General features: G+C 40.7%; 2 protein-coding genes across 2 annotated transcripts; one reads left to right on the plus strand and one right to left on the minus strand.

Annotated features, from left to right (window-relative positions):
* Window positions 1-1,935: 1,935 nt before the first annotated feature.
* rps6ka5 (ribosomal protein S6 kinase, polypeptide 5) lies at window positions 1,936-17,177 on the minus strand. Its single transcript, XM_083998447.1, has 17 exons — window positions 16,887-17,177; window positions 13,579-13,650; window positions 13,197-13,415; window positions 12,918-13,033; window positions 12,712-12,813; window positions 12,425-12,508; window positions 12,159-12,262; window positions 11,908-12,058; window positions 11,554-11,715; window positions 10,068-10,193; window positions 8,516-8,649; window positions 7,707-7,800; window positions 6,496-6,666; window positions 5,983-6,174; window positions 4,125-4,284; window positions 3,587-3,750; window positions 1,936-3,096 (listed from the first exon to the last, which is right to left on the minus strand). The coding sequence occupies exons 1-17, from the start codon at window positions 16,954-16,956 to the stop codon at window positions 2,791-2,793; spliced, it is 2,427 nt and encodes an 808-aa protein (XP_083854573.1). The 5' UTR covers window positions 16,957-17,177; the 3' UTR covers window positions 1,936-2,790.
* Window positions 17,178-19,454: 2,277 nt separating this feature from the next.
* On the plus strand, window positions 19,455-26,293 carry hadhab (hydroxyacyl-CoA dehydrogenase trifunctional multienzyme complex subunit alpha b). The gene is made up of 20 exons (XM_083998171.1): window positions 19,455-19,621; window positions 20,377-20,418; window positions 20,553-20,623; window positions 20,706-20,839; window positions 20,989-21,127; window positions 21,217-21,336; window positions 21,563-21,665; window positions 21,872-21,994; window positions 22,095-22,213; window positions 22,360-22,416; window positions 22,506-22,615; window positions 22,903-23,037; window positions 23,729-23,900; window positions 24,011-24,097; window positions 24,192-24,332; window positions 24,462-24,530; window positions 24,680-24,875; window positions 24,970-25,084; window positions 25,212-25,357; window positions 25,531-26,293. The coding sequence occupies exons 1-20, from the start codon at window positions 19,555-19,557 to the stop codon at window positions 25,674-25,676; spliced, it is 2,292 nt and encodes a 763-aa protein (XP_083854297.1). The 5' UTR covers window positions 19,455-19,554; the 3' UTR covers window positions 25,677-26,293.
* Window positions 26,294-26,437: the final 144 nt, after the last annotated feature.

Here is a 26,437-nt window from a genome sequence, read left to right on the forward strand (position 1 = left end):
CCGCGCTCCCAGAGGGGATCTCAATATAGGACACTCTCTTTCCTCTTCCTCCACTTGAGCTATTAATACACCCAAACAAAAGAAAAGAGGCTTAATGAGGCAGCAACGGGGAACTCATGCGAACTAAGTTAGACAAGAGCTTTGTAGTGTTTAGCTCCAAGAATTCAAGCTTTTCTAAACGGGCGATGGATTCTACTTCGCTATTTCTAATGTGGCTGATGCTGATGGGACTTTAAGTACAGTATATGTGCATCGCATTACGCCCGTTTAGGTAAGCTCCATGTTTTAAACCCATTTCGTGAGGTCTTCTTTTAAACGGCAAAAGCAACACAACAGCAAAAAGAGATGCATAGTTTTAAGCATGATAATGTGCTGGATATGGATATTATAGATCCTGTGTGCTGAAAACATCTACGATTTCACCAGATGGACAAAACAAACAGAAACCATGATGTATGAAGCATTTTGTTGCATATTTGCATGAAAGGAAATATCTCATGCAGCTTAGAGCAGCTACCTTGAAGTTAATGCTTTGGTTCAGATTCAGAGTGCATTAAAATGGAAGAAGATGAGGGGGTGTGTTTTAATGCACACACACTAGTCCAACTAAGAATTTGTGTCCTAACCGAGCAGGAGAAACTGGTTCTAGGCAGCTTCACGTACTGACCACAAATAACCCCTGTACAACAGAATACAGTATTTCAACTATTACCATGGATACAGACTAACACACACACACACTTGCAAAACAACAACAACAACAACAAAAAAAACAATTCAGAGAACATGGCATTGTAACATAGGACATTACAATATTCAAGCTATTGTAAAAAGGGGTTTCGGTGTTTACATCCATCACACTTCAAAGAGTAAAACTTCAAAGTCCCGAATTAAATCGGGGATATTCAAATATGCAAGTAAAAAAAACTCACAATAAATCAAGTAAGAATCTGTTAAATAAAAAAAAGAAGAGAAGAGGCTGATGTTTCAGTTCACATCGTGAACTGTGGACTTGATACTAACCGGATATCTGCATCAAAGTGAGAGCTGTCACACAGTGCAAAGATCACCATTTCAGTCATGCAGTACAACATGGTAAATAGGGCAAAGGACAGTGTAGACAGTAAAAGGAGTTTTTTTTAGGCCTGTCCTCAGAGTGTTTTTGTAAAGGGTAGATTTTTTAAAGTGGTTTTAAGACTTTGGGCAGAGACGGAAGGGGCGACTTTTTGCACTGTGTTGCCTAAAAGATATCCTCACGTATCACCATCCTTAAACAACATACAGGCTCCGCCCTGTCCCTTACTTGACTTGACTGCATTTTTGGCACAGGTATCTTTCATTTTACTGGGTTTTTTTTCATCTTAATCTGAAAAGGAAGCCACTTAAAGCTGCCTCCCTTGGATCTCAGGAAACTTGACCTCAAACTTCTTGACGCATTCACCTCTCACTAAGCTGACCTCTATTTTCCAAAACGGAAAATTCAGCTCAATCCAATTGGTCGTAGTGATAATCAGACAATTAAGTCTCCTACCACACAAGGCAAATCCACTGCTGGGCTAAATACTGACTGGAGGATCAGACCATGTGGAACAGCGGCAGCGCTGAGTCTTGAAGCAGTCAGACTCCCACATCAGAGGCAAAAAAGTCTAAATATAGCTCTTCTTGTAGGGTCACATCCCCTCAGGCAGCAGTATTCCCCATACAACAATAAAACCACAGATTTGGCTGAACATACTAAATCCACATTTGGTTGTTTCTACAAAAAGATGTTTACATTTTTGCTTATGTAAGCAAATTGGCTTTTTTGACCACTGGACACGGATGCAGTTGAATCCCACAATTAACCAGGCTCCATAAATATTTTTTAAAAGTCTGCGACATAAATTCAACAAACCGGTTTTCAACCATTAACCAGTGGCTAATGGCATTAATCTCTTCTTGCCTAGGCTATGGTAATCTTACAATGTCTACTTAGCAGTGTCTCAACGACTTGACTAGAAGCATTGATGTCTGAAGAGTACAAAGAGATATGAACAACCACCTGACTACATGGAAACAGTCTTTTGAGTTGATAGGGAAATAGCATACACATTTACACAAAATATCTTTTTTTTAAAGACTCACTGTATCTATTTTCTCTTTTCAGATGGGTCTGAACCATAAATAAGTTAACAATATAGCTTATCATAAATAAATTTCAGTCTCTAAATTTCACATATAAATACCCTGCTCCATCTTGCAGAGACTTCCCGCGTAAGAGAAGTGGACCCACGTTACGATTTGCTGCAGCACACTGCATTCTTCTCTCCCTTTGACAAAAAAGTACAAAGCGTCCAGGTGTAAACACAACGACTTTCCCTTGAAAACCTCTGGAGGCGTCGACAGAGACAGGTAAATGGAGCAGACAGAGCTGTGATCTTTCGACGAGACTGAAGGTGTCCCTCCACTGTCTGTCTGGACCTGCGGCAGTAGGACAGCCCTTTTTCATTTTGGACACCGGTGACAACTTCTTCCTGGTCCAGTCCCTGATTTATACAGTCTGTGTGTGAAAGTGAAGGAAAAAGAAAGGGAAAGGCTATTGCTAGTGATGGTTGATTGATTGATACTGAGGTGAAGGTTGCTGCTCCTGCTGCATGCTTGGTTTTGGAGACGTGCGGACGTCCATGCAATTGAGCCAGAGGCAGAGAGCTGCCAGGGACAGAGAGAAAGAGAACAGAGCCGTCTCTACACCGGTCGGAGCTTTCCCGCCATTCGCAAAACTGTCTGAATCTCCTTTTTCCTCTCAATGCCTCACTGTCCTTCTGAGAAGTGAAAGGCTGGATGCGCTGGTTGGAGCTCAGAGTCTGTTCCCAGGGCCACGGGTGTGTTGACAGGGGTGGTGAGAGGAGTGCTGTTTGAGGGCTGCGGGTTGGCGTCGCCCTCTGGAAAGCTCTTCTCCTGAGACTGGGAGGAGGACGATGAGGAATGGGTACTCTCGCTGGAACTGCTGCGGGTCTCTGTGCTGGTACTTGTCTTTTTCATCTTCCTCCTCTTGGCTAGTGGCGCCTTGTCCACTGTCTGCAGGCGGAAACCTTCCCGCTTGCATTTGTTAAATGCCTTTAGACAAAAAAAATTAATGAATTAATGAAGGAAGGGGGATATTTCTTTGAATTATTATTTTTTCTTTTTCATGCATTAAGTACAGCTTTTAACAGTTCCTTGGAGAACAGATGCAACAATGTCTCATTTTCATTATTACTTAATCTCCAAATGATTTTCTTGTCTTTTTTCTCGTAACTGGTGCTTTCAAATAACTTTTTTTGTCCAACCAACAATTAAACTAAAGAATATTTAGTTTACTTTAAAACTGACTTCAGCAATTAGTCAAAATTGTCATAGATTATTTTAAGAGATTAATGAATTTATCATTGTCTGTTGCATATTGGACAATTCGCCAGTATTGTTCACCTGTATTTTATCTTTCAGGTTGAACAGTTTAAAAGTGGTGCAGGTTATGAGCAGCTATATTTTGCCAGTATTAACATTAACTCAAATCTGCAACATGCAGCTAAAAGGCTGAGAAATCCCGGCCGACATCATCTCTTACATTGAAGGTAGCTTTGACGTAAGTGTGGACGGAGGCGGTGGAGGAGCCGAGAATGTCCGGGGTCATGAGTGGGTTGGAGGAAAGTTGGCTGTCGTCCTGGAGCCAGGCGTTGTAACGGAGGCCGCACATTTTAATCCTCTTGTTTGGGTCCACCGTCAGCAGCTCTGCAGGAACGAGACACAGATAATTACCTTTAGTGCTCTTAATACGCCGGTGAAAAGGTGAGCCATGAGTGAGGCGCAGAGAGGAAGCGATTTCCTCTTCTGCCTCTGTGGGCGACTTTGTGAGTTGAGGGTTCACATACAAATGCAAACAAATGCTTAGCTTCATTATGCAATTCAGAAAACACAACTGTATATCCTCTCTCTATTCCTATATTGTGCATGTGCATTTGTGAAGAGTGAAGTGGCCTCAATCGTAATAAAAAATAAAATGCTGATTTTCACTATTTTTAGCCCTCTATACTGGAATGATGTGCACCATCAAGGAAAAGGAAAACCTACTGGGCTTGATAGTGAGTTGCCACTTCCATCCTCACCTTGTATCAGGTCCTTGGCCTGCTGGGATACGTTTCTCCAGGCCTCTCCTTCAAAAGAGAAGTCCCCCTGTTTGATTTTCTTCATGATTTCCTCAGCACTGGTGTGGGTCAGGCTCTTCTCCTGACACTGAAAAGGCACCTGGCCTGACAGCATGGTGTACTGCAAACAGAGAAAAAAAACCACACAGCCTGCTATCAAGACAACAGGAACACACAGGGCGAACTTTCTACAGTGTTAATCTGATTGACATCGTTTGTATGCCCAGTGTGGGCTGGAAAATGTTACACTCTACTCTGCGCTCTTTGTTTTTCTCAAGAACTCATTTGGAATAACAACATGCTCTGACAGAGCTCTTGACCGATCACGACTGTCCACATTTCTGTATTGTCATGCTGCATGTTGTTGACCGTGGTTGAACCAGCACTAAAACAGAAGAGCGGTCTGTGCTCAGCTGGATGAACACAGTGCTCTCACCTTGGCCTGCTTCTATCTGCCCCTGGTTTTCTCATTAAAATGACAGTGGTTGGGACCGGCCCTTTTGGCAGTAGACGATCTGTCGTGCCCCGATCCTGCTCTCTCTCCCTCTGTCTTGGCACACTTTGCTTCCAGGGCATTGTGCACACAGCTTGTCAGTAGCCATTTCATCAAAGCTCCATGAGGCACACTACCCCCTATATCCCCCCAGGGGGCGACGGTGCGAAGCAGGACTGCACAGACCAGGCTCGGTACGGATGACTGGCCAACAACAGAAATCTCTCTCTCAACTCTCCGCCCCCCTGTGTACCCTCTCCACCTCCTCCTTTCTACCTCTCCTTTTAATTTTCCTCCTCTGCACAGAAAAAGGTTGAATTAGGATGACATTTCCGCTGCCGGGAAGCTTTTGTTTCATATGAGCGCAGCCCTAACCGGCTCTGAGCGCCGGGGCTGGTGGCTCGTCATTCTGTGGCGAACATTTAACTGTGTCAGCTCGCCACAGGATGCTGAAGGGCTGTAGCGCCGAACACGAGAGGGAGATGAATATCATGCAAAACAGATTAACTACAACATGCACTCATATGCATTCATACATGTGCCTGTGCATACACACACCAACACACACACACACAGCCAAAATCTGTTAAAATAACACCTGATTGCTTTTTTATCAGAATGGCCTAATGGAAAATGTTTATAACATCAACAAATCAACAGTGTATGGAGCTCATGAATTTGGTTTTTGATGCTTCATTTGAAAAGTATTATGAACAACTTTAAAGTGGAGCTTGGAGCTGTAGATTTTGAAAAGACTTATAAATGATGACATTTATATAATCAGGTCACTTTCCTGAGGTATTGTGGAAGGTTACAGTCTAAAGTATGTTAAGATCATGTTCCTGAATAGAGCTAATCACTGATCTTTTATTTAGTCCTTATTAGAGTCTCAGAAGTGTTATCAAAGTGGAAGTTTCTTCTCTCGGTATCCTATAACTTCAATCCACACGATATCAAATATTAAATAGTGTGCTGTAAACATTCTGTTTAGTGGGTTTGAAGGGTTAAAATACTAAAAATTTCCAGCAGACAGACTCCTGCCAATCTTCTAATTTACAAATACACTAAGAAATCTAAAAGCTGAATCTGATTCTCCTTGCATAAATGTTTGCAGATTTTCGGTAATTTACTGATAATCTTGATGAACTCAACATTAAATTGGATCACACATTTCCAAGAAAAACAATTTAAAAAGCTGAAGCATTGATATGTTTCTTTTCCCCTGTGAATAACATTGAGTTGAATAATGCATAATGCAAAAAACAGTTCAGCCACCAGTACTTTGTTTTAACCTGAGCACGGCTCAGTCATCCCACAGCCACTCACCAGAATGACCCCCAGACTCCACAGGTCACAGGACTCATCGTAGCCATCATATTTGAGTATCTCTGGAGCAGCATACTGCAGAGTGAAGCAGGGAGTCTTCAGGAGCTGATTGTCTGGTGGTTTGAGGCGCGCAAAGCCAAAGTCTATGATTTTTATCTCAGAGTTCTCACTCTCGTCTGTGAAGAGCAGGTTCTGCAAGGCAATTCGAGACACGGACAGCAATCATTTCTTTCTGCCAAGCAAAACTGGTGCATTCAAGAGCTTACTAAATTGGACATCAAGACTTGTCTGACCAGGTACTTTTGACCCATGTTAGGGTGAAACAATTTTACTCTTGTTTTGCAGAAGATTGCAGAGTCAGAATGACATTGCGACAGATCATACAAAGTTCAGAGAAACACAGTAATTCTCTTTCAAAGGCTTATGATCCAGTCAGGCTGTACTTGTCACAAAAAGGCACAGTGTGTTCAGACATTAAACAGAATTTCTACTGGCTGAGTATACGTCCAATACCTCCGGTTTAAGGTCCCTGTGCACCACTCCTACGTCATGCATGTGACTGACGGCAGACACCAATTTGCGCATGATGCGGCTGGCCTCTGTTTCACTGAAATGTTGCTTTCGGCGGATCCTCTCCAACAGCTCACCTCCACCAAGCAGCTCCAGAACCAGGTACGTGTGCAGCTACAACACACACACACACACACACACACACACACACACACACACACACACACACACACACACACACACACACACACACACACACACACACACACACACACACACACACACACACACGGGAGAGAAAATATTTACATTTCTCAATCTTGTTACACCCATTCCCTGTCTTTATTCTTTGACAAGCTCTGACAAACACAGTGGGTGTAGACATTCACATCATGTTTGCAATTAAACAAATATTAACAACTTGTGTTAACCAATAAATCATCAATCTTGCTTTTGGAGCCTGAACTGCCAGTTGAAAGCAGCAGAATGTTAACATGTGAAATAGGGATTTTTTTTTTTTTTTGCATAATAAGATCAGCAAAAACAGCCGATCCCATACCCCATGGGAGTAAGATCAAACCATAATGGTGTTGAGTAAAAGAGAAGGAGCCAAACAAAGTGGGAAGGGAATAATGTGTCTGGGCAGCAGGGTAGAGTTTCTCATTAGCGCTGGGTCTGGGGAACAAAGGCAGGACTCGGTTGAGGCGAGGCGAGGCAGCGCCGCTTTGATCTGGGTCACAGGCCTCTGAGATACAGTAATAACCCCACTGAGCTCATCAGGACTAAAGTGGTGCTCCTGGGCTTGAAGAGCGGGGGCTAATGAACCTGTACACAGTCAGACACACCTTCCCAATAACGGAGGTAAGCTACATTTGGAACATATGCACACTCAGTTTGAGGTTGAGTGTGCGGCTCATTTAGCAGTGCAAGTGAATCTAGGTTGTTTTTATTCAGCGGTGTAAAATGGCCGTTTGTACAGCTGCAGTTTAAAAATACGTTTGGTGCAAATTATTGAGCACACGTAGAGATGTTTATGGGACACTACATGAAGAGATAGAGAAAAGACCTCGAGGGCTTCCAGCATCCCCCCCCCCATTAATCTGCCTTGTTCCAGTTCCAGGACTTAATAAGGCTCCAGTCCCCACAGGCTCCACAGAGAACTATGCAAAAACAGAATTTATGGTGGCAAATGTAACCGCTGCGATGAACCTCACCTGGTCATGGTAAATTTCATGTAACTTGACAATATTAGGGTGGCCATCACACAGCTTCAGGGCTGCTATTTCCCTTTGAGTCTGCGCTTCCATCCTGAGAGAAACACAAACAGAAAACTGTCACAAAATACAACATAAATACACACACACACACACATATACACACAGCAGAGCGAGAATAACTTTTCAGAGGGCAGTTTTAGTCTCCAGATTTTTTTTTTCCAGTTACATGGAAGTTTCATGCAAAAAACTTTTTCATTTCAGAGATATTTCTATCAAATTTTGCTTTGCAACCCTGTGCTGCTTTTTTATACGGACATGGAGAAACATACAAAAAACATACAAAAAACATGAAGCTAGATTTACTTTCCTAACATCCCCATCTGGATTTGAGTGTCAGGAGGATTGCCCCCTTGAGGTTCACTCTTACTGGAGCCATAATATTTGGTACTATACAGTCATTAGGGACGTGTAGGAATCTAGTCTAAGACTGTTGTTGACACATATGATCAAAGGTCATTTTGTAGCAGTTGCCGCCAAAAACAATCCAGATTGTGGGTTGGGAAGAGGTGTATTTACATGTATTTGACGTGAGAAATTATATAATCAAGTCAAATTGTGACATTTCATTGCATTCATTAGTTAAAACCAACTTTTCTAACATCATGCTTTATGTAAAATTTCGTTGACAACAGTCTAAATTCTGCCATAGAGAGGATCAGGGTGGCTGTCTGACTGTAAACACAATAGAGAGCCAGAGGGATCTATGAGGACAAACACATCAGAGTGAGCAGGCTGTGAGCTTGTACCTCTTGCTGACAATTTTGACGGCGTATTTCTGCCCAGTCTTCTTGTGTGTGCATCGTCTGCAGATGGAGAAGCTACCCTCTCCCAGAGCGCTGTCCTTCAAGTCCATCTCATAGCTCATATAGAAGGGTGAGTCCTGTGAGGGGAAAACAAATATAAACTTTAAACTGGCATCAAAGTGGCCAGTAATTGCAGTCGATCTCAGTGTTATGTCAAATGTTTTGGTGCGACACATATCAATCAGTGTAGATAAATAAAGCTTCAATAAACTCAATCGAACTGGTCCACACTTCATTTGAATATGACCTCAGCTCTCTAATGGCATTTATCTTCTTTAAGTGCAATACTTAATTGTAGGCCATTGGTACTTTGCTTGCTGGTTACATTAGTAACTGGACCCATGGCAAATAGTGTACAGAGCTTGTGTCTTTAACACATTTTTTTTATGGTGCCATGTTCTAGTTCCTCTCTCCACAAAAAGACACAACTTATGTAGGTGTCACTTGAATGCCAAGATGCAATATGATCTAGAAGCACATATCAGTCCTAATCTATTTTTCTTTTAATGATATCAGGTTGAAATCTTCAACAGTTAAAGAGACTCTGTTGTGGAAGAGCGAGGTTGGCTTGCATTTCTGCTCACTCATGAAATATTTCAGATTCAGATTCATTCTTTAGAAAAACAATTTCCCCCGCAGGGGAAATGTTTCTGATGTCAAAATGACAAACATTTTTTTGTTTTATAAAATGTTTTAGTTATATTGCCACAGAGTGATCAGCAGAACTCTGTGGTGATATCTCTTTTATGAGGAACTCAGTAGACTTCCCTTGTTTTTGTAACCTAATCAAAATACATTTGCATTTAAAAAAAAGAAGAGCAAAACATGGAGGTGGCAAATATACACAGCAACAAAATCTATAGAGGTGAACTTAGATCTTGAAAATGACCACAGGACAAAACAAGAAACATTTAAACTGGCATCCTGTTTTTTATGGGAAACATTAAAGCAAAACTGTAGCTTTATTAGAATCATAAACACCTTTTGCTGCCTCGGCTGAAACTTCTTCTTTCTAAGCATAACAGGATATAAGCAGGCTCTGACCAAGTTGACACTGGCATTATGATGATTATTGACAACTCATACCAGCCATATTACAAAAGAGATATCAAATCTTAAAATCAGTTTAAGCTTGTGAAAGAGCTCTGAGTCATATCACCTAAATCGACAAGAAGACATTTCAACACCAGCGGGTGCAAAGGATGTTGATGAGAAAGCTTGAAACAAAATGAGAGGCAGAAAAACCAATGAAAAGCAATTCACTACTGCCCTCTCAAAAAGCATTACATTGCAGGTAATGTACACAAGTGCGTTCATGAACAAAATTCAATAAGTACTCGGGCCGACGCTGACTGAGAGCAGTAAAACAAGTACAGTTAAAAAAAAGACAGATATCTAGTGGAATGGAGAGGAAGGAAAAAAACTCATCCGTCTGTGACAGCAGCCATTAGCTTAAGTGTGTTTGTGCAGGGGGATCCAAGTCCATTTATCTTACCTTCATCATGGCACTGCGGGCCACCGCAGCAGAGCCCGGCCTCTCAGAGCCCCCACACAGCTGGACATGGTCATCCATCACCACATTCCTCTTGAACAGGATGGAGGGGGCCATGAAAGAGTAGCCCTGCACAGAGAGACACATAAACTCATGATGTGTACACTTCACTTTAACATACAGTAAAGAGTGCTCGAGTATATAGACAGAGGAAAAGGAAACTTCCATTGATGCAGTTTAGAGCCCAAGAAAGAAATGCAGCATTTTATATCACATTTATAGACATCTAATGTGGTTTACATATTTTGATATTTACTTCGCAACTTGAAATTCTTGCCCACTTTTATCCAAACGTCTCTCTGCCAACCCAGCCTGTCAGCTCCACAATAAGCCCAATTCGGTTAATTTATGAGTGACAGCGGCTGTCCAGCTGTTCCTATTGTTAGACCTGTCATTGTGAAGCGCTGCCTGCATAATTCCAGCTGTGAGAAGCCCAGAGCTTTGAGCTGGCATTAATCTCTCTCTCTCTCCCTTTTTCACCGACGCACACACAGCTGTGTGGTATGTAGTGACAGCCATGGATGGACGGAAGGATGGATGCTGAATGAATGAGATGCCCTAAATTGCCAGGCTTGAATATTTGATTGCTCTGCTGTGAAATTACATCTTGGCGCTCTTAATGCAATTTTAATTTTGTTTTGTGAGGCACTGTGGGGGAGCAAGTGCATGGTTTAAAATTGGGATTGCTGTCGTTATCTCAGAGATTGCTAGGCTTGCAAATTATAAAGACCACAAAATTTCAGACTATGTGAATGGCAGCTGAGAGCGAAAAAAGCCAAGATGAAGTTGGCAATCAAAGACTGAAGGCGTAACCGAGACAGACGTGGTGATGCTCTCAAAGTGTAACCTTTTATTCCATGAGAGAAGCCCGTTAATGGATCTATTGATCTACCGAGCTCAAGGATCCAGAAGGCAATCAGAGTTGAAATTTCATGCAATACATCAGACAGCCATCAGCTGGCACAGAGTTGTGGGCCATATTATGGTTCAAAGCTACATCAAAAATAGTCATTCACATCTGTTACTTCAATAAGAGCTGCATATGGCAGCAATTACTTCAATAAAAGACCCTTTAGTCAATTTGAATACCAATGCACACAGACAGACTCATGTTGACTTACAGCAACCTTTTGAGGACATTCAAAACTTCACTTGATTACTTCAATTGCTGTGGAGTATGTCAAATATAGTCACAGACAAAAAGTGGATAATGTATAATGCAATTTTTCATCCGTGTCAACATTTCACTCTGCCTGCAACCAAAGCCCAGACAAACATCAGCACAAAAACTGATGCAAATATCAATGTTGTCCTGTGCAGTGACCTGCAAGGAGCACAAAGGAATACTCCTGTCTGTACACAACAAACCATGAGTCACAATGGAGAGAGAAAAAGTCAGGTTTTCTAACATCACTTTCTTCTCTCCTACCTGGAAGATGCGGTCACAGTTCTGGGGCAGAGCTGCAGGGGAGTAGGTGGGGTCCATCTCTGTGAACTCCTCTGCAAAGTTGCTGACGTCCAGCTCATCCCGAATCACTGGTTTGAACGGAGCAGGCACCTTCTTAGCTGCCAAGTCCTCCCAGTTAATTTTCTAAAGTGGGTTTAAAAAAAGAAAAAATGTTAGTCTGGTCCATCCCAGTCCTTATTAACAAAGTTATACAAATACTCATTTTTCCTAAATGCTGCTCAGTGGAAGCGGCCCCATTATGTAAAGTTACAGCCCACCCTGCTATCGACTTCTTCTAAACATTGTGAAATATTCGAGACAAGCAATGAGATCCACCTGGTAAAACGCGTGTTTCTTTACATTCTCTGCTCCATTAGGACCCGAGCCTAATCTCTTCTTTGGATCTTTGATGAGGAGTCTCTGGATGAGGTCTTTGGCCAGTGGTCCCATATCTTTGGGGAAAGGAGGATCCTTCTTTGAGATCCTCCTGTGATGTGTGAGACAGACACGGTCAGTGCTTGCAGAGCAATTATAACTTGAGGCCTAGCTGAATACTGTGGGTGGTGGTGATCAGGGAGAATCCATACTTGGCAATGTCTGTGTGCGAGTTCTCATCTCCATCAACTGTGAATGGTGATCCGCCAGTCAAAAGCTCGTACATCAACACGCCAAGGCTCCACCAGTCCACTGCCTGCAATGCAAAAAAAAGCACCCACCCGTGACTTTGAACAGAATGAAAGACAAAATCTCACTGGAGAGGGTGCACCCATGCAGGAAAACAGAGAGGGTGAAATGTGGGCTGCTTGATTGGATCGAACAGACGACAGCATAAAAAATAGGACTACAAAATTACCTTGTCATGCCCAGACTCTCCTCCCTCCACAATCTCTGGAGCCATGTACTCAATGGTGCCACAGACAGAGAAAGCCCTTTCCATCTGTTAAAAAAAAAAAAATCACATAAATGCATTGTTGGAAAGATATTAGAAGGCATATTATGACACAAAATACAGAGGATACATATTGTAAAAAAAATTCTGCAAGTGTCCAGGATTATGAGAGACAAGTGCTGTTCTGCACACTTTCCTGAGAAGCTGAAAGATGGAGAAGTTTTATCACATCATGTTAAGTCATACTGTACCTGATCAAATTCCTTACTGAGGCCGAAATCTGTGAGAACTATATGACCACTTGAATCCAGTAGGATATTCTCAAGTTTCAGGTCTCGATAGACGATTCCAAGCTGCACCAGAAAAAATGACAGATTGGCCATGATGCGTTAAAGATAAAGCATGTAGGCGGCAGTAGATAAAAGACAGTTTGATTGTGTTGAATCTGGCGGGTTACCTTGTGTAGATGCTCCAGTGCTAACACAATCTCTCCACTGTACAGGGCTACTTCTTGCTCCTTAAATCGCACCCTTTGTACCAAATGTGTGAAGAGCTCCCCACCATTTACATAATCTGTAATAAAATATATTATATTAACCATGTTTTATCCAAAATAATACAAATTCATACACCTGCTAAAATCTGCTTCTTTTGCTGTATTAAAGATAATCATTAACCATTTATTTTGCTTGTGCAAACATAACAGAACAAGTATTAATGTGAAAAACATCCTCACCAAGAATGAGGTGCAGCTTGGTATCCGTCTGGAAGGCATAGTGAAGTGTGACGAGGAATGGAGACTGGCGGATGTGCTCCAGCACTTGCCGCTCTGTACGTGTGTGTTCAGCAGTCTTTGCCTTTTGTACAATTGTAGCTTTCTTCAAAACCTTCATGGCATACAGCTTCCCTGCATCATGACCACTCACTTTCCTGACCAGGAACACTTTGCCGTATGCTGGTGGTGAAAAAGACAGAGCAAAGTCTCGAACAGAAATTACGGGTAAGACATTCTTTTTATCTTTATCTATTAAAAAAAAAACCAAAAAACACAGAATATCAGGTGCCAGACTGTCATGACTGTCATGGTCTGTTCAACACAGAAAGACAAATTCACTCACCTCCTGTGCCCAGCACTTTCAACAGCTCAAAGTTTTCAATGCCCACCCTCTCTACATGGCCTGTCAGGTTGGCTGAAGTGAGGAGAGAAATAAAAAAAAAAGAAAGATGCTTTTTATTACTTAGCTCGTATAAGAAGACAAAGATACTCTATACACAGATACTCTAATAAAAACTCTAACATTAACCCTGTCTTAAAGGTACAGTGTATTTTACATATCCACAAAAAGATACCATATCTATAAGTACCTTGACCTAGAAAAGTCCCCGTTCCACATCAGGTATTTTACCACCTGAGGCTAATCTAGGACATGAGAAATCGTATGTTTATATTCACTGCACTGACAGTACTCAGTAAGTGTGTTTGTGGCTCGAGTCGCTGTTTGCAGTTGCATTATAAATCTCCCACCAACCATAGCTGATGCCACTTCAGACAACTCACTGGAGAATCAGCATGACTTAAAGGAAAGCTATGTAGTAAAACTGAGACATTAAAGATCTGATGTAGACTGCAGTATAAAAATGTGGCTCTAATTCATTTAAGCAGATATACCAGTAAGTCTTTAGGATTTTTAACGTCCTTTAATCTTGGTCCTACAGCTGTTCTTAAATGATAAAAGGTGAAAAGATGCTTGGCTTAAACATCAAGCTAATGACCTGACATTTCAGCAATAAAACAATCTGCCTCCGGTCAAAACCCATGAATATGTTCTCATTGTCTATTCAGCACTGTTGACAGCCAAATTGCAAACACATTTGACGGTGATCACCTGTTTTTCACTGTTGTTTCCAACAGCTGTGGACCTTGCATGGCCACAAGAGATTAATAATGCAATTGTGTATTTTGATGCGAAGAGACTATCTCTGTGACTGTGACCGCAAACTTCAAACTGAAAAGGTAGAAGCGTGCTTTATATAGAGTATCAGCAATTAAAAATACTAGGTCAGTTAAGACGGTTTTCGGGTGTTTAAAGGGAATGCATGGTCAACATCAGCACATAAGTAGAACTGTATAATGCTGACATTAATTCATTGAAAAATATGTTAATACTGCAGAGAATATGTGCATAAGCAATAGACTTCCCGCGTGTAAACAAAGATCGTAAAGCAACAACAATTCCTGTACTAAAGCACTGATTTACTCTTCTTAACTCCCAATCAAATAGGCAACAGTCTAATCTAGACAATCTTCCCTGCAACTGCGAGCAAACATGCTACGTTAACCAGCAAAAGGTCATTATCTTCCATCAAATTCTTTAGTGGATTAAGCAAATGCTGTCACTGACTTCTTGTGCCTTTCTCACTCTCCCAGTTCAGCTGACTGAGCATAGCACGCTCATAGACATGCATACCCATTGTAGTGAACACATTCCTTCTGTCTCACACTCTGGAAATAGGCTACTGAGCAATTAAAGCGGTTGATTTCATCTATGCATATCTCCCCTCCCCTGTTACACGCAGAAGAAATGCTGCAACTGTTAGGCAATTTAAGTCGATATACCATGTCATTTCAAAACAACAAAACTGTCCTTCAAATTTAAGGTCAGAAGTTCTGATTATGTAACACCCTTGTCATGCCCCCCCCCCCCCTGCTAAGGCCAAGTTTGATTTCAATGTTTATTAATAGACTGACAGAGTTGTCAAACCAGATGATGCCTTTCTGCTAGACAAGAGGAACCTCCTCAGTTTACTGGAGGGATAAATCTAAAAAAAAAAATATCATCAACTGAATTTAATCCATGGATGTAGTTTTAAGCTTGCATCATAATAGCTGTTGAATTATAATAGCCTTGAATTACTCAATTTAGGAAACTATAGCACTTTCGTCCACTGTAGAATATGTTTAATATTTGGCATCCAAAAATCTTGATATCTCACAGGAGGATTAGCACACTAATTATCTATGTATTGATATCGCTTAGGTTAACTTATTTGTAAAATTTTGTTTAAAAAAAAAAGAGAGTCTGACTTGGTCTTAATGGGCTTAGTTTGAGTGTTTTGAATATTTTTTCCTAATTGTCTCCACTGGACAAATGCTACAGCAAGGATACAGTGAAGGTTGAAGGTGAAACAGCTGCTAAAATGTTATGTGAAATTTATCAAAGCCACAAGAGCGCCAATGACAACTAGAAAGACTGCATATTTAGGGCAGGGCTGTAAATGGGGGGTGCAGCATAGTCATGTTGCAGCCTGAAGAGCAGCACTGTGTTATTAAAAAACGAGTTACAGCTGAGGCATTGTCAACTTCATTCAGTAGCTCTCTGGCGTTAAATCAGGAAGACCCACCATTCACCCTCAACACATGCACTGAAAGCACTGAAATCTCTGTTACAAATAATAGGAAATTACAGTAACTTCAACTGTATTGCTGGTGGCTCTTGTGTGAGCCATGTTTTGAGATGGTGCTCTTACATGTCAACACTACTTCTCCTCCTATACATCTTCAGTGTTACTGACTCCAGCAAAAAAAAAAACATCACCTTGAGGATGATATAGATTAAATAGCGTGAAGTTAACAGAGCTAAGCAGCATGCATTTTTTTCCCTGTTAAAAGGGTTTTTGGGGGGAGTTTTTCCCCAGTCGATGTGAAGGTCTAAGGGCAGAGGATGTTGTTAACTTATGATGCTGTGTAAAGCCCTTTGAGACAAACTATAAAAAATGGGGGGGCTATACAAATAAAATTGCCTTGCTTTGCCATTCACCTGCCAGCTGTTGAAGTCCACCACTGTATAACATGCAGACCGGAACCAGGGTAACGTTAGCTTTTGTGACTTCTGACAGCACTGCAGCTGTGACTGCTCTGCCTTGGGTTAGGGAGAAGTTAGCAGTGACCGCTAACCAATCCAGGGTACAACAAAATAAACGAGGAAAACCAACCCATTTTAGTAATTAATGCTAAAGTTAAGGCGTTGATAATGGCACGAACCTAGTTACCTAGTTACACGTTAACAACTGGCTTAAGCTAATGTTATTACCTGGCTGGGGGTTGACCAACGGTTAATAATAAGTGCCAGTTAGCTAACGTTAGTGAAAGGGTTAGATAACAGTTTAGCAGTAACGTTACAAGTAATGAGGACAGTCAGTCGGCTAACGTTAGCCTGCCTTCCTCTGCCATTTTTGGACTTGAGTAACGTTAATGTTAGCGCCGCTCACTGTATGAACGCCCCATTGACAGTGACAGTTTGCTCCTCCGAGCTATCCAGCTAACGCTTCTCCCCTGACACGTGTCTCTCCACACGATAAATGCCAAATAATAACATGAACAGCGTTGTTAAGAGTTGTTTATACAGTTATCCAGTTACCAACTTACCATTTTTCAGCTCATGTTTCACAGTAAACAGGTCACCTTCTCTGGAAGATCCCTCCATCGGGGATGGCATCGTAATTTCGTGCTTCAAATAATGCTTCTTTTTTTTTTTATTGGACAAGGTTAGGATAAACCTCGCAAGCTAATTTACAACAGGAACATACAGAAACTAAAATTCGACGCAAGAGAGTTAACCGCCTGTGAGTTATGCGCCAAACTTGACAGATATATAAGGCTGAATGTTGTTACCAAACCTAGCAGCAGCCAGCAAGCCCAGAGGAAACACTTGCTTCTTCCAGCGCACACCACAACTACCACTACCTTCGCAACCAGGCCAGTCCCTCTTCTCTCATTGGTGTTGCTAGGTGGAAATCTGATCCGTGATTGGTTCTTTTCGTGGTAGCGACACATAAACCCGCCTTCCTCATAAAACTGGTGCTGCTTTCAAGTGTGCCTCGTACAATATAATGTCAAATGTCAGAACTGTAAAATTACTTCCAATTAAAAATTTAAAAAAAATCAGACACGAAAATATATAAAAATTGTACTTTGGTATCTTTTAATTTATTCCAGAAAGTTTTTACAGTATTGTGCTGCCACTTTACTCCAGTGTAATTTTGACTTTTTGACTTTCATGTTATTGTAGCCTATATTAAATATTCACACAGTAGGCTACATTTTACAATCAAAGGCACTTTTTACACCTCTACATTTTCCACAGATACAGTCACTAGTTTGAAGAAAAGAAAAATCATAAAGAAAAACTATGATTATGCCTATAATAGCCTATATATTTCCACAGATGTGCAGTAACAATAATCAAATGATGTACACACATATCTAACCCTTTACTTGAGTGGTGTAGTGTAATACTTTTTTACCACCTGTGCAAAAGCACTGTTTAGCACTTCTCTTCTGTAGTGAAATACTTTTATGGGTTGCTTTTAAATTTTCAGCTGTTTGGTGTAGGGTGTTTTTGTGATATGAATGCATTTAGTGATATGAAACTAAATCATGGGCCAAGATAGACAGCATATCGAAAGAATAATCAGTTCCTGTTAGTATGGTGAAAACGTCTGAGCTGCCAGACACTATGGGATAATACAAGAGATAACCATTTGGTTATGTTCTTTTTTTAAATTTAATTTTCAGTTGCTTTTTTTCAGGAAGCAAGAGACATGCTCATTTTACACAGAGTTTTATTAACTTTGACCTGAAAAAATGAAACTAAATGCAATGTACGACTGGTGATGAATGGCTACAGGATAAAGGACTCAAGTTATGTTTTGAGTATGAACTATCCCTATTCATGCTAAAACCTGAAACATCTTCATTGATGCTCTCAGCTGCAGTTCAGCCTGTATAGGAGCCATTTCCCCAAAGAAAGGTCCATGTAATGTAGTTCACCAAGTTGTACACAGGGTGTCACCTTTGTGCTGTGATTAATATAGAATATAGGCCACTCTGCTGCCAGGTGTTGCTACCGCAGGTGAATCTTTTTGTGATCCCAAGGTATGACTAGAAAAATCAGAAGCAAGAATAATGAATTAAATTTTGAATAAATTTGCTATTCAAATTCAATCATTCAGAGTTTTCTCATCTTTGGAGTAAAAATGTCTCTTTGGTAGAACTGCTAACTTCACATGACAAGTAAAGTTTATTACATGGTAAAGTAAAAACTAACTAACTAAAGTAATCCACTTGTATGACAATTCAGGAAAAGGTGCAAAGGTTTTGAAACAATCATTTCAGTTGGGTTCTTTACTCTAAGTAGCCTAAATAGTAGTGTCAAAGTTGCCATTTAGCATATGCAAACCTGTTTTCATTTTGTATGGACTGGAAATGTCTGTCACAGAAAAGAGGCTGTGGTGTGCATTTATCTAGTTACTTGCATTAGGAATAACCACTATTATTAAAAACTGCACAAACATATTAATCAATATTTTTCTTCCATATCCACATATACAGTGTATGTTTATTCAACACATATATAATTATGAAAAAAATCAAGAGGGTCTCTCACCTTTTCAGAGTTTTTTGTAGAAAGTAGGCTGTATTTACCTGTCTCTTCCTAAACCCTACACATAAATCAGTGCACTCAAATTAGTCAAATATATACCGTCTTTGGATTAGATAATTAGATTAGATAAAACCCCTTTTCTGGAATGTGCAGCCTTTTTAACAAACAACCAAATATATAGTAGAAGTTTATTTTTAGTTTGAAGTTTGCTTTCTGCCTCCTCCTTGTGGCAGTGTAGTGCTGCGATTTTTTTTAAATTTTTTTTATAATTATATTATTTAAATAACAAATATATAGTCTTATATTTGCCTGAAAAATATCGAAAAATATAGAAAGATAAACTTGAGAGACACGGGGCAACCAGACAGGTGAGGGTAGGAAGGTGCTGAGTTGAGAAATCGCTTGTCGTCTTGTGGTGCTTGAACGTCCAATGAGCTGCGAGTTCCTCAGAATTAGCCAATGGCGTGCGAGATTTTTTCACGAGAACCAATCAGCGTTGGATTCGATTGAGCCGGCGTTTCAGGAAGTAGCACAAGTAGCACTCTGAATTTCTTGAATGATAGCAGCAGGCAGGGCAGCCCCACACTGACACACCACCGAGCTAGTTAGCTTCACTTCACCCACTGCAGCTGACTGACCTCCGCTCCCAAGATGGCTGGTGTTCGAGCCCTTGGTGTTCTCTCCAGATTGACATCAAGAAGATATCCTCTCTTCACAGGTAGAAACTGCACCTGTTAGGTTTTTTAATTAACGTTACGAGGAAAACCAGCGTGACATATGCCAAGTGTCGTAGATTAGCTTGTTAGAGTAGCTGTTAGCTTCAACTAGTATGTTATGCAGAAACGTGTGGCAGTAAATTACAAAAAACGGTTGTTTGTTTTGTTTTTTTTCCAGCAAACATACGCCCAAATGAACATTTACTTATAATTATAGTTGACATTTTCACCTTTTATTGTACTTTTCAGTTACGACTTGTTCGCAAACTTGCTATTAATGCTAGCTAGCTGGCTAAATTACTACGGAGTCACGTAAGTTAGGAGGAGGAGGAGGGGAGGGTTGATCTCGAAATAAAAGTTTAAAACAGACTTTGAGCTTCCACTTTTTGTTATGCATTGTCCCTGTCAATGTAGTTGAGGCGAGGTTAACGCAGTTTAAAAAGGGATATATTATATATGAAGACCTGTGCCATTCATTCGCCTTTGTGATGGCTACAGTGACTCTGTGGTAGGCGGGGAATCTAGGTGAAGGGTCATTTTCCACTGGATTGCACAGTATGGCAGAGACTGTCTGAGGTCACGGCAGTATTATCTGAGCGTCTCGTATACATGTCATGTATATGCTGTATGAGGATTTTTTGGGGGGTTTTACAGTTTTTAAGATTAAATGCAATGTTTTTGTGTATTTATAAAACTTGTTGAGGCACTGAATAATATATAATATATTGTGTTTTTGTTTTGCTTCATGTTTTTACAGGCAATAATTTTCGTACCTTCTCCATAGCTCCTGCCATGTTAGGTAATCCAAAACCCATATACACATTTATACAGTATGTGTTAAAAGTGCCTGCTCTTTAAATATCATCTGCTTAAAAATAAGTCACCCTGACACAATTATTTTCTCACTACACATTATCTTCCCTTTATTTTTAGCCCGCACACATGTGAACTATGAAGTCAAGGGCGATGTTGCTGTTGTACGGATTAATGACCCAAACTCCAAGGTAAGAGATCATTAAGACTAAAGTCTGACAGCTTTCACTGCTGGGATGAAAGGTGAACCTATATTGTGATATCTCCCCTCAGGTTAACACCTTGTCAGTCCAGATGCAAAAGGAGATGGCAGAAGTAATGAATGAAGTGTGGGCAAACGATGCTGTTCACAGTGCTGTTCTAATCTCTTCAAAACCAGGGTGTTTCATTGCAGGAGCTGATATTAAGTAAGTGAGATGCCCTTAAATCCACTGTCCATATTGAAATGTTTGTAGGATTAAGCTTTGTCATTGTCTTTAAAGGAAAAGTCCAAGAGGTTTGTTGTGTCTTTTGAATTTCTACATATTTTTTATCATATATTCTACTTTTCATGCAGTATGATCCAGGGCTGCAGCAGTGCAGAGGAGGTCACCACACTTTCTCAGGAAGGGCAGAAGATGTTTGAGCTGATTGAAAAATCTCCCAAACCTGTTGTTGCTGCCATCAATGGCTCATGCTTAGGAGGAGGCCTAGAGGTAAACATTTCAGCAGCAAACTATATGTTAAACTCCCCTGGAAATATTTGACAATAACATGATATCCAATTGTTCGTTTTACATTTCAGTTTGCCATTGCCTGCCAGTACAGAGTTGCAACAAAGAGCAAGAAAACAGTTCTTGGTACTCCTGAAGTAATGCTGGGTCTTTTACCTGGAGCTGGTGGTACTCAGAGACTCCCTAAGATGGTTCGTACTGAAATCCTATCCCTACTTTCTCTCATTTCAAAGAATATCTTCACATCGCTGTTCACTTCCTGGTTGTTTCTTCCCTTTAGTTTCAACATAGATGTGACAATATTTTGATCACAATTTCCATTCGCACGCCTCACTGTTTTAACTAATCAAGTACATGGACTACACATAGCTCTTTGTTAGTAGATCAGTTTACATGTTTACTTCTGTTACCTTTTAGGTTGGGCTACCCAGTGCCTTTGACATGATGCTAACTGGAAGAAACATCAGAGCAGATAAGGCCAAGAAGATGGGTCTTGTTGACCAGCTCGTAGACCCTCTAGGTAAAAAGATATCTTGACTTGCACGTGATGAATAAATCACTTAACTTGTTAGTTTAATTCAGTAGTCTTAAAATATTCCTACTTGTTTATTTGTAATGTGTGCTTTTTGATCAGCGTTGCACTGTGCATGAGTTGTTATTCGTGATAAAGATGTTTTGCTAATATTAATCAATGTTATTTTTGTGTTACCTCTGCTTGAATCATAGGACCTGGCCTGAAGAGTCCAGAGGAGAGAACAATCGACTACCTCGAGGAAGTTGCCATTGAATGTGCCAAAGGAATCGTCAGCAAGAAGATCCCTCTGCGCAAAGAGAAAGGAAGGATGCAGAGTAAGTTGGTGCTTCATTTATTGAGCGCTGTCTTGATTTGTAGATGATTGTGTTTGTTTTATCTTAAATTGAATAAATAATACATTTAATCTCTCTACAGAACTTCAAGACTACATTATGAGCTTTGGGATTGTCCGGAATCAAATTTACAAAACTGTCCACGGTAAAGTTATGAAAATGAGCAAGGGACTTTATCCAGCACCCCTGAAAATCATTGATGTAAGTAAAAGCTCCTTCTAATCAACAACTTTAAAGATAGATTTGAGAGATGAGATTTAATTTGATGTGGAAATCCTGCAGTAGACTTCCTGTTCTTATTCTTTTGACATGACTTGAAATTTAACTGTCATTTTATTTTCTCTCAGTCTGTGAAGACTGGAGTAGAACAAGGTCCTGTTGCTGGATACTTGGCTGAGTCTCAGGTAAATTTGTCACCCTTTATCATCTGTATATTTGGCATTCACAGTCATGCTTTGTAAGTGACCATCACTGATTTCCATGTGTATGACAGAACTTTGGTCATTTGGCAAGAACCTCAGAATCAGGGGCTCTGATTGGTCTGTACCACGGTCAAGTTGCCTGCAAGAAGAACCGCTTTGGTACTCCTGAAAGAGAAGTGAAGTAAGTGGCTGTCATGTTCATGTGGTGGTCTCTGTGATTTGTCGACAGTGAGCACATGTTCAACCTAATCTTGACATTCAGACCAGTGTTTTTGGTCATAGTCAAATACTTCTCTACTGGTACAAATCCAGGTCTGCTACTCATGCTGACAGATCTATCCTTTCAAACAGCACCTTGTGTCTTTGCTGTACTCTAACTAAAGTATAAGGGTCAATATTTGTATTGTTTAATGTGCCCTGTATCTTTTAACATGGTAGATAAATTGTCTGTCTGTTTTTAACCATCAGGACTCTTGCCATCTTGGGAGCAGGTCTGATGGGAGCAGGTATTGCTCAGGTGACGGTGGACAAAGGTGTGCACACAATCCTGAAGGACACTACAGTGGCTGGACTGGGCAGGGGAGAGCAGCAGGTTTACAAAGGGTGGGTGATCTATCACTTCAAACTTTTTTTCATTCTGCTCATGGATATTTAACAGATTAAGGATCCTACTTTCATGGCAGCACAACAACCACCTCAATCAATGTTCCAACAATTTAGTAATTGACACTAACTTACTGCTACTGCTTTCCAGTTTTATTTTTAGTACAAGCAGCATTTAATGTTTTGCATTTTGGCAATTCAAAACAATTGTAGAAATAAAACTGGAAAAAAATGTCATTGCAATAGCATTTTTATCATTTAATTCTGTCGTCTATCGTGGAATAAAAACCTACATCATCCTACATCTGGCTGCAGGTTAGAGCTGATTTCCTGGGGAAACCTCTTTCCAGTTGTGGAGTTGCTGTCATGTTATGTGTCAAAATATGGAATGTAATAATCCCCACATCCTTTGATTTATATCGCACAGCCTTCAGCCATTTGGCACTTTGTGCTGCTGCACCTACCTGAACCAAAATAGTACTTGAAGATACGCAGTTCATGTGGCCAAATGTGCTGCTTTGCATTTGTCATTGTGCCTGCACGGTTAAAATAGGGCCACCCTGTATCTAAAAATGGTAGCTAAAGTAACGGTCCCAGATGACAGAAGCATCTCAATCTTTCAAATCACCGCTGGAAGTTGAAATGTGTGTTTGTATGCTGATGAATCATTTCAACCTTTATTTCCAACAAGGCTCAACGACAAGACCAAAAAGAGGAACATCACATCATTTGAGAGAGACTCCATACTGTCCAACTTGACTGGCAAGCTGGACTACAGTGGCTTTGAAAAGGCCGACATGGTCATTGAAGCTGTGTTTGAAGACATTAACATCAAGCATGCCGTCTTGAAGGAAGTGGAGGCTGTAAGTGTGACTGAAGAGACTTAAACATTGCCTACAAACACAAAGTACTCACAATGGTTTAATAGTTGTGACTGAGCTGTGACTTTGAGCTAACAGACATCTGCCTGCAGGTGGTCCCCCCTCACTGCATATTTGCCAGCAACACGTCCGCTCTGCCCATCAAGGACATTGCTGCTGGCAGCAAGAGACCAGACAAGGTTTGTGCTAGGGAGCGTCATCATTTGAAAATCTTTGTTCGCCTCTAACTTGTAAGACAGTGTTTCTGAACATCGTTTGTCTCTGTATCCTCAGGTGGTTGGAATGCACTACTTCTCTCCAGTCGACAAGATGCAGCTGCTGGAGATTATAACCACTGATAAGACGTCAAAGGACACTACAGCCTCTGCTGTGGCCGTCGGCCTGAAGCAAGGCAAAGTCATCATCGTTGTTGGGGTCAGCTTTGGTTTCTTTAAAAAAAAACAACAACTTTGAAATGATCTTGAAACATTTTTTTAAAATAAATCCCTAATTAAATATAACATATTGCACTGCACTAATATCTTGACAACAATGTGTTTGCAGGATGGACCTGGATTCTATACAACAAGGTGTTTGGCTCCAATGTTGGCTGAAGCTGTGCGAGTACTTCAGGTTGGTAGCAACAGTACAAGCTGTAGCTGTTAATACTTTCTTTATTGTGTAGCAACATGGGGCAGAGTTGGCTCACTCGAACAAAGCATACGCATAAGTTATAGATGTTATAAATACAGGATATTGATTAGTCCATTGTGAATTCACAGGAAGGAATTGACCCCAAGAAGTTAGATGGACTCACCACCAGCTTTGGGTTCCCTGTGGGTGCAGCCACACTGGCTGATGAAGTCGGCATTGACGTAGCCGCCCATGTGGCAGAGGATCTTGGCAAAGCTTTCGGCTCACGCTTTGGTGGTGGAAACGTGGAGGTTCTGAAGACCATGGTGGACATGGGATTTAAGGGTATGGGGAGTCACTTTGTAGGACTTGGTCACTTGAATATTTAATATTTACCATGTGTTGTAAAATTATTTTGTTACTTTCATATCCCCATCAGGCCGTAAATCAGGAAAGGGTTGCTACGTCTACCAGCCGGGGCTCAAAGTGAAAGAGGTCAACCCAGATATCGGAGAGATCCTTGAGAAATACAGGATAACACCAAATCCTGCTGTGTAAGATGACACTGCAGAAACTGCAAAAGTCTTAACTGCTCTATTCAAAACTTCGATATTTTGCATACATGTTATAGTTGTTAAACTTGTTCTTGTTTAACCTTTTGAAATACTCTGTTTTTTACAGCTCGTCGGACTCTGATGTGCAGTACAGGCTTGTTTCTCGCTTCGTCAACGAGGCCGTGATGTGTTTGCAGGAGGGTATTCTGAACAACCCCTTGGAGGGAGACATTGGGGCTGTGTTTGGACTGGGATTCCCTCCCTTCCTCGGAGGTCAGAAAATCAGCCTTAGTCATCTCCACCAGCGCTTCTTATACTCTATCTGTATACTGTCAGTGGGGAAAAAGCATTACCTCCCTAAAGTCTCTCCCGTTGCACTATTTCATCTATATTTTGAAAGGTCAGATGTCTCGTATTCTATCTAAACAAAGTTTTACTGCTTCCAGGTCCTTTCCGTTTTGTGGACTCCTTCGGTGCAGACAAACTGGTGGAGAAGATGAGGGCGTACGAAGCCGTCTACGGAAATCACTTCACTCCATGCCAACTCCTGCTGGATCACGCAAAGGATTCGAGCAAGAGATTTCACAAGTGACCGACTCACCACGCGTGCCAGTAGTTCATAATAAAGCCTGCTACATGAGTGGAGGCAAACAGGTTGAAGATGCACTTAGTTTCCAGTTCATTGGGTACACCTAGCAAAAACTGATGTCCTGCAAAAAAAATGTTATTTTTATAACATCCAGCGTTTGTTGGGACTGTTTCAACTGTATGATCATTTTTGCATGATTGTGGTGTTGTACAGCAATAACATAGAAGTGCTCTTTACGCAAATGAATACAGTTGAATCAACACCTCTTCAAAACAGTGCATTATTTTTAGCTGGGTGTACCTAATAAACTCGAGGGTTGTATTTGCAGTAATAAATCATGTTTTTTTTATTGTACTTTAACAATATTGATTTACATGATGATGTATAGATTAAGGATCATAAGAAGCCTAATTATTCACACATTGCATTGAAAGACACTGCAGAGACAGAATAATTCAAATATTTTCCAACTGACAAAGTGATTTGTCATTACTGATGAATGTCTACCAGTATGCTTCAGCAAGTGTCTTTATCTTTTTGTACATTAAAAGATTTCCTGGCCTGGTTTGAACGGTGATGTAAATGTGAAGCTTGAATAAATGTTTTGTTATTGAATCAAAGTTGTTTTTTCTCCTATTTTTTTCTTTTTCTTCTCGGTGCGTTCACGTACTGGTTAAACATAGAGTTAATTTATCAAAACATCACAAAATTACACCATCGCCGTGGAAGGACCATGACAAGCTTTTACTCAAATCCAATTCGTC

Source organism: Trachurus trachurus (assembly GCF_905171665.1).
Source record: "Trachurus trachurus genome assembly, chromosome: 22".
In the NCBI taxonomy this organism is placed as follows: domain Eukaryota; kingdom Metazoa; phylum Chordata; class Actinopteri; order Carangiformes; family Carangidae; genus Trachurus; species Trachurus trachurus.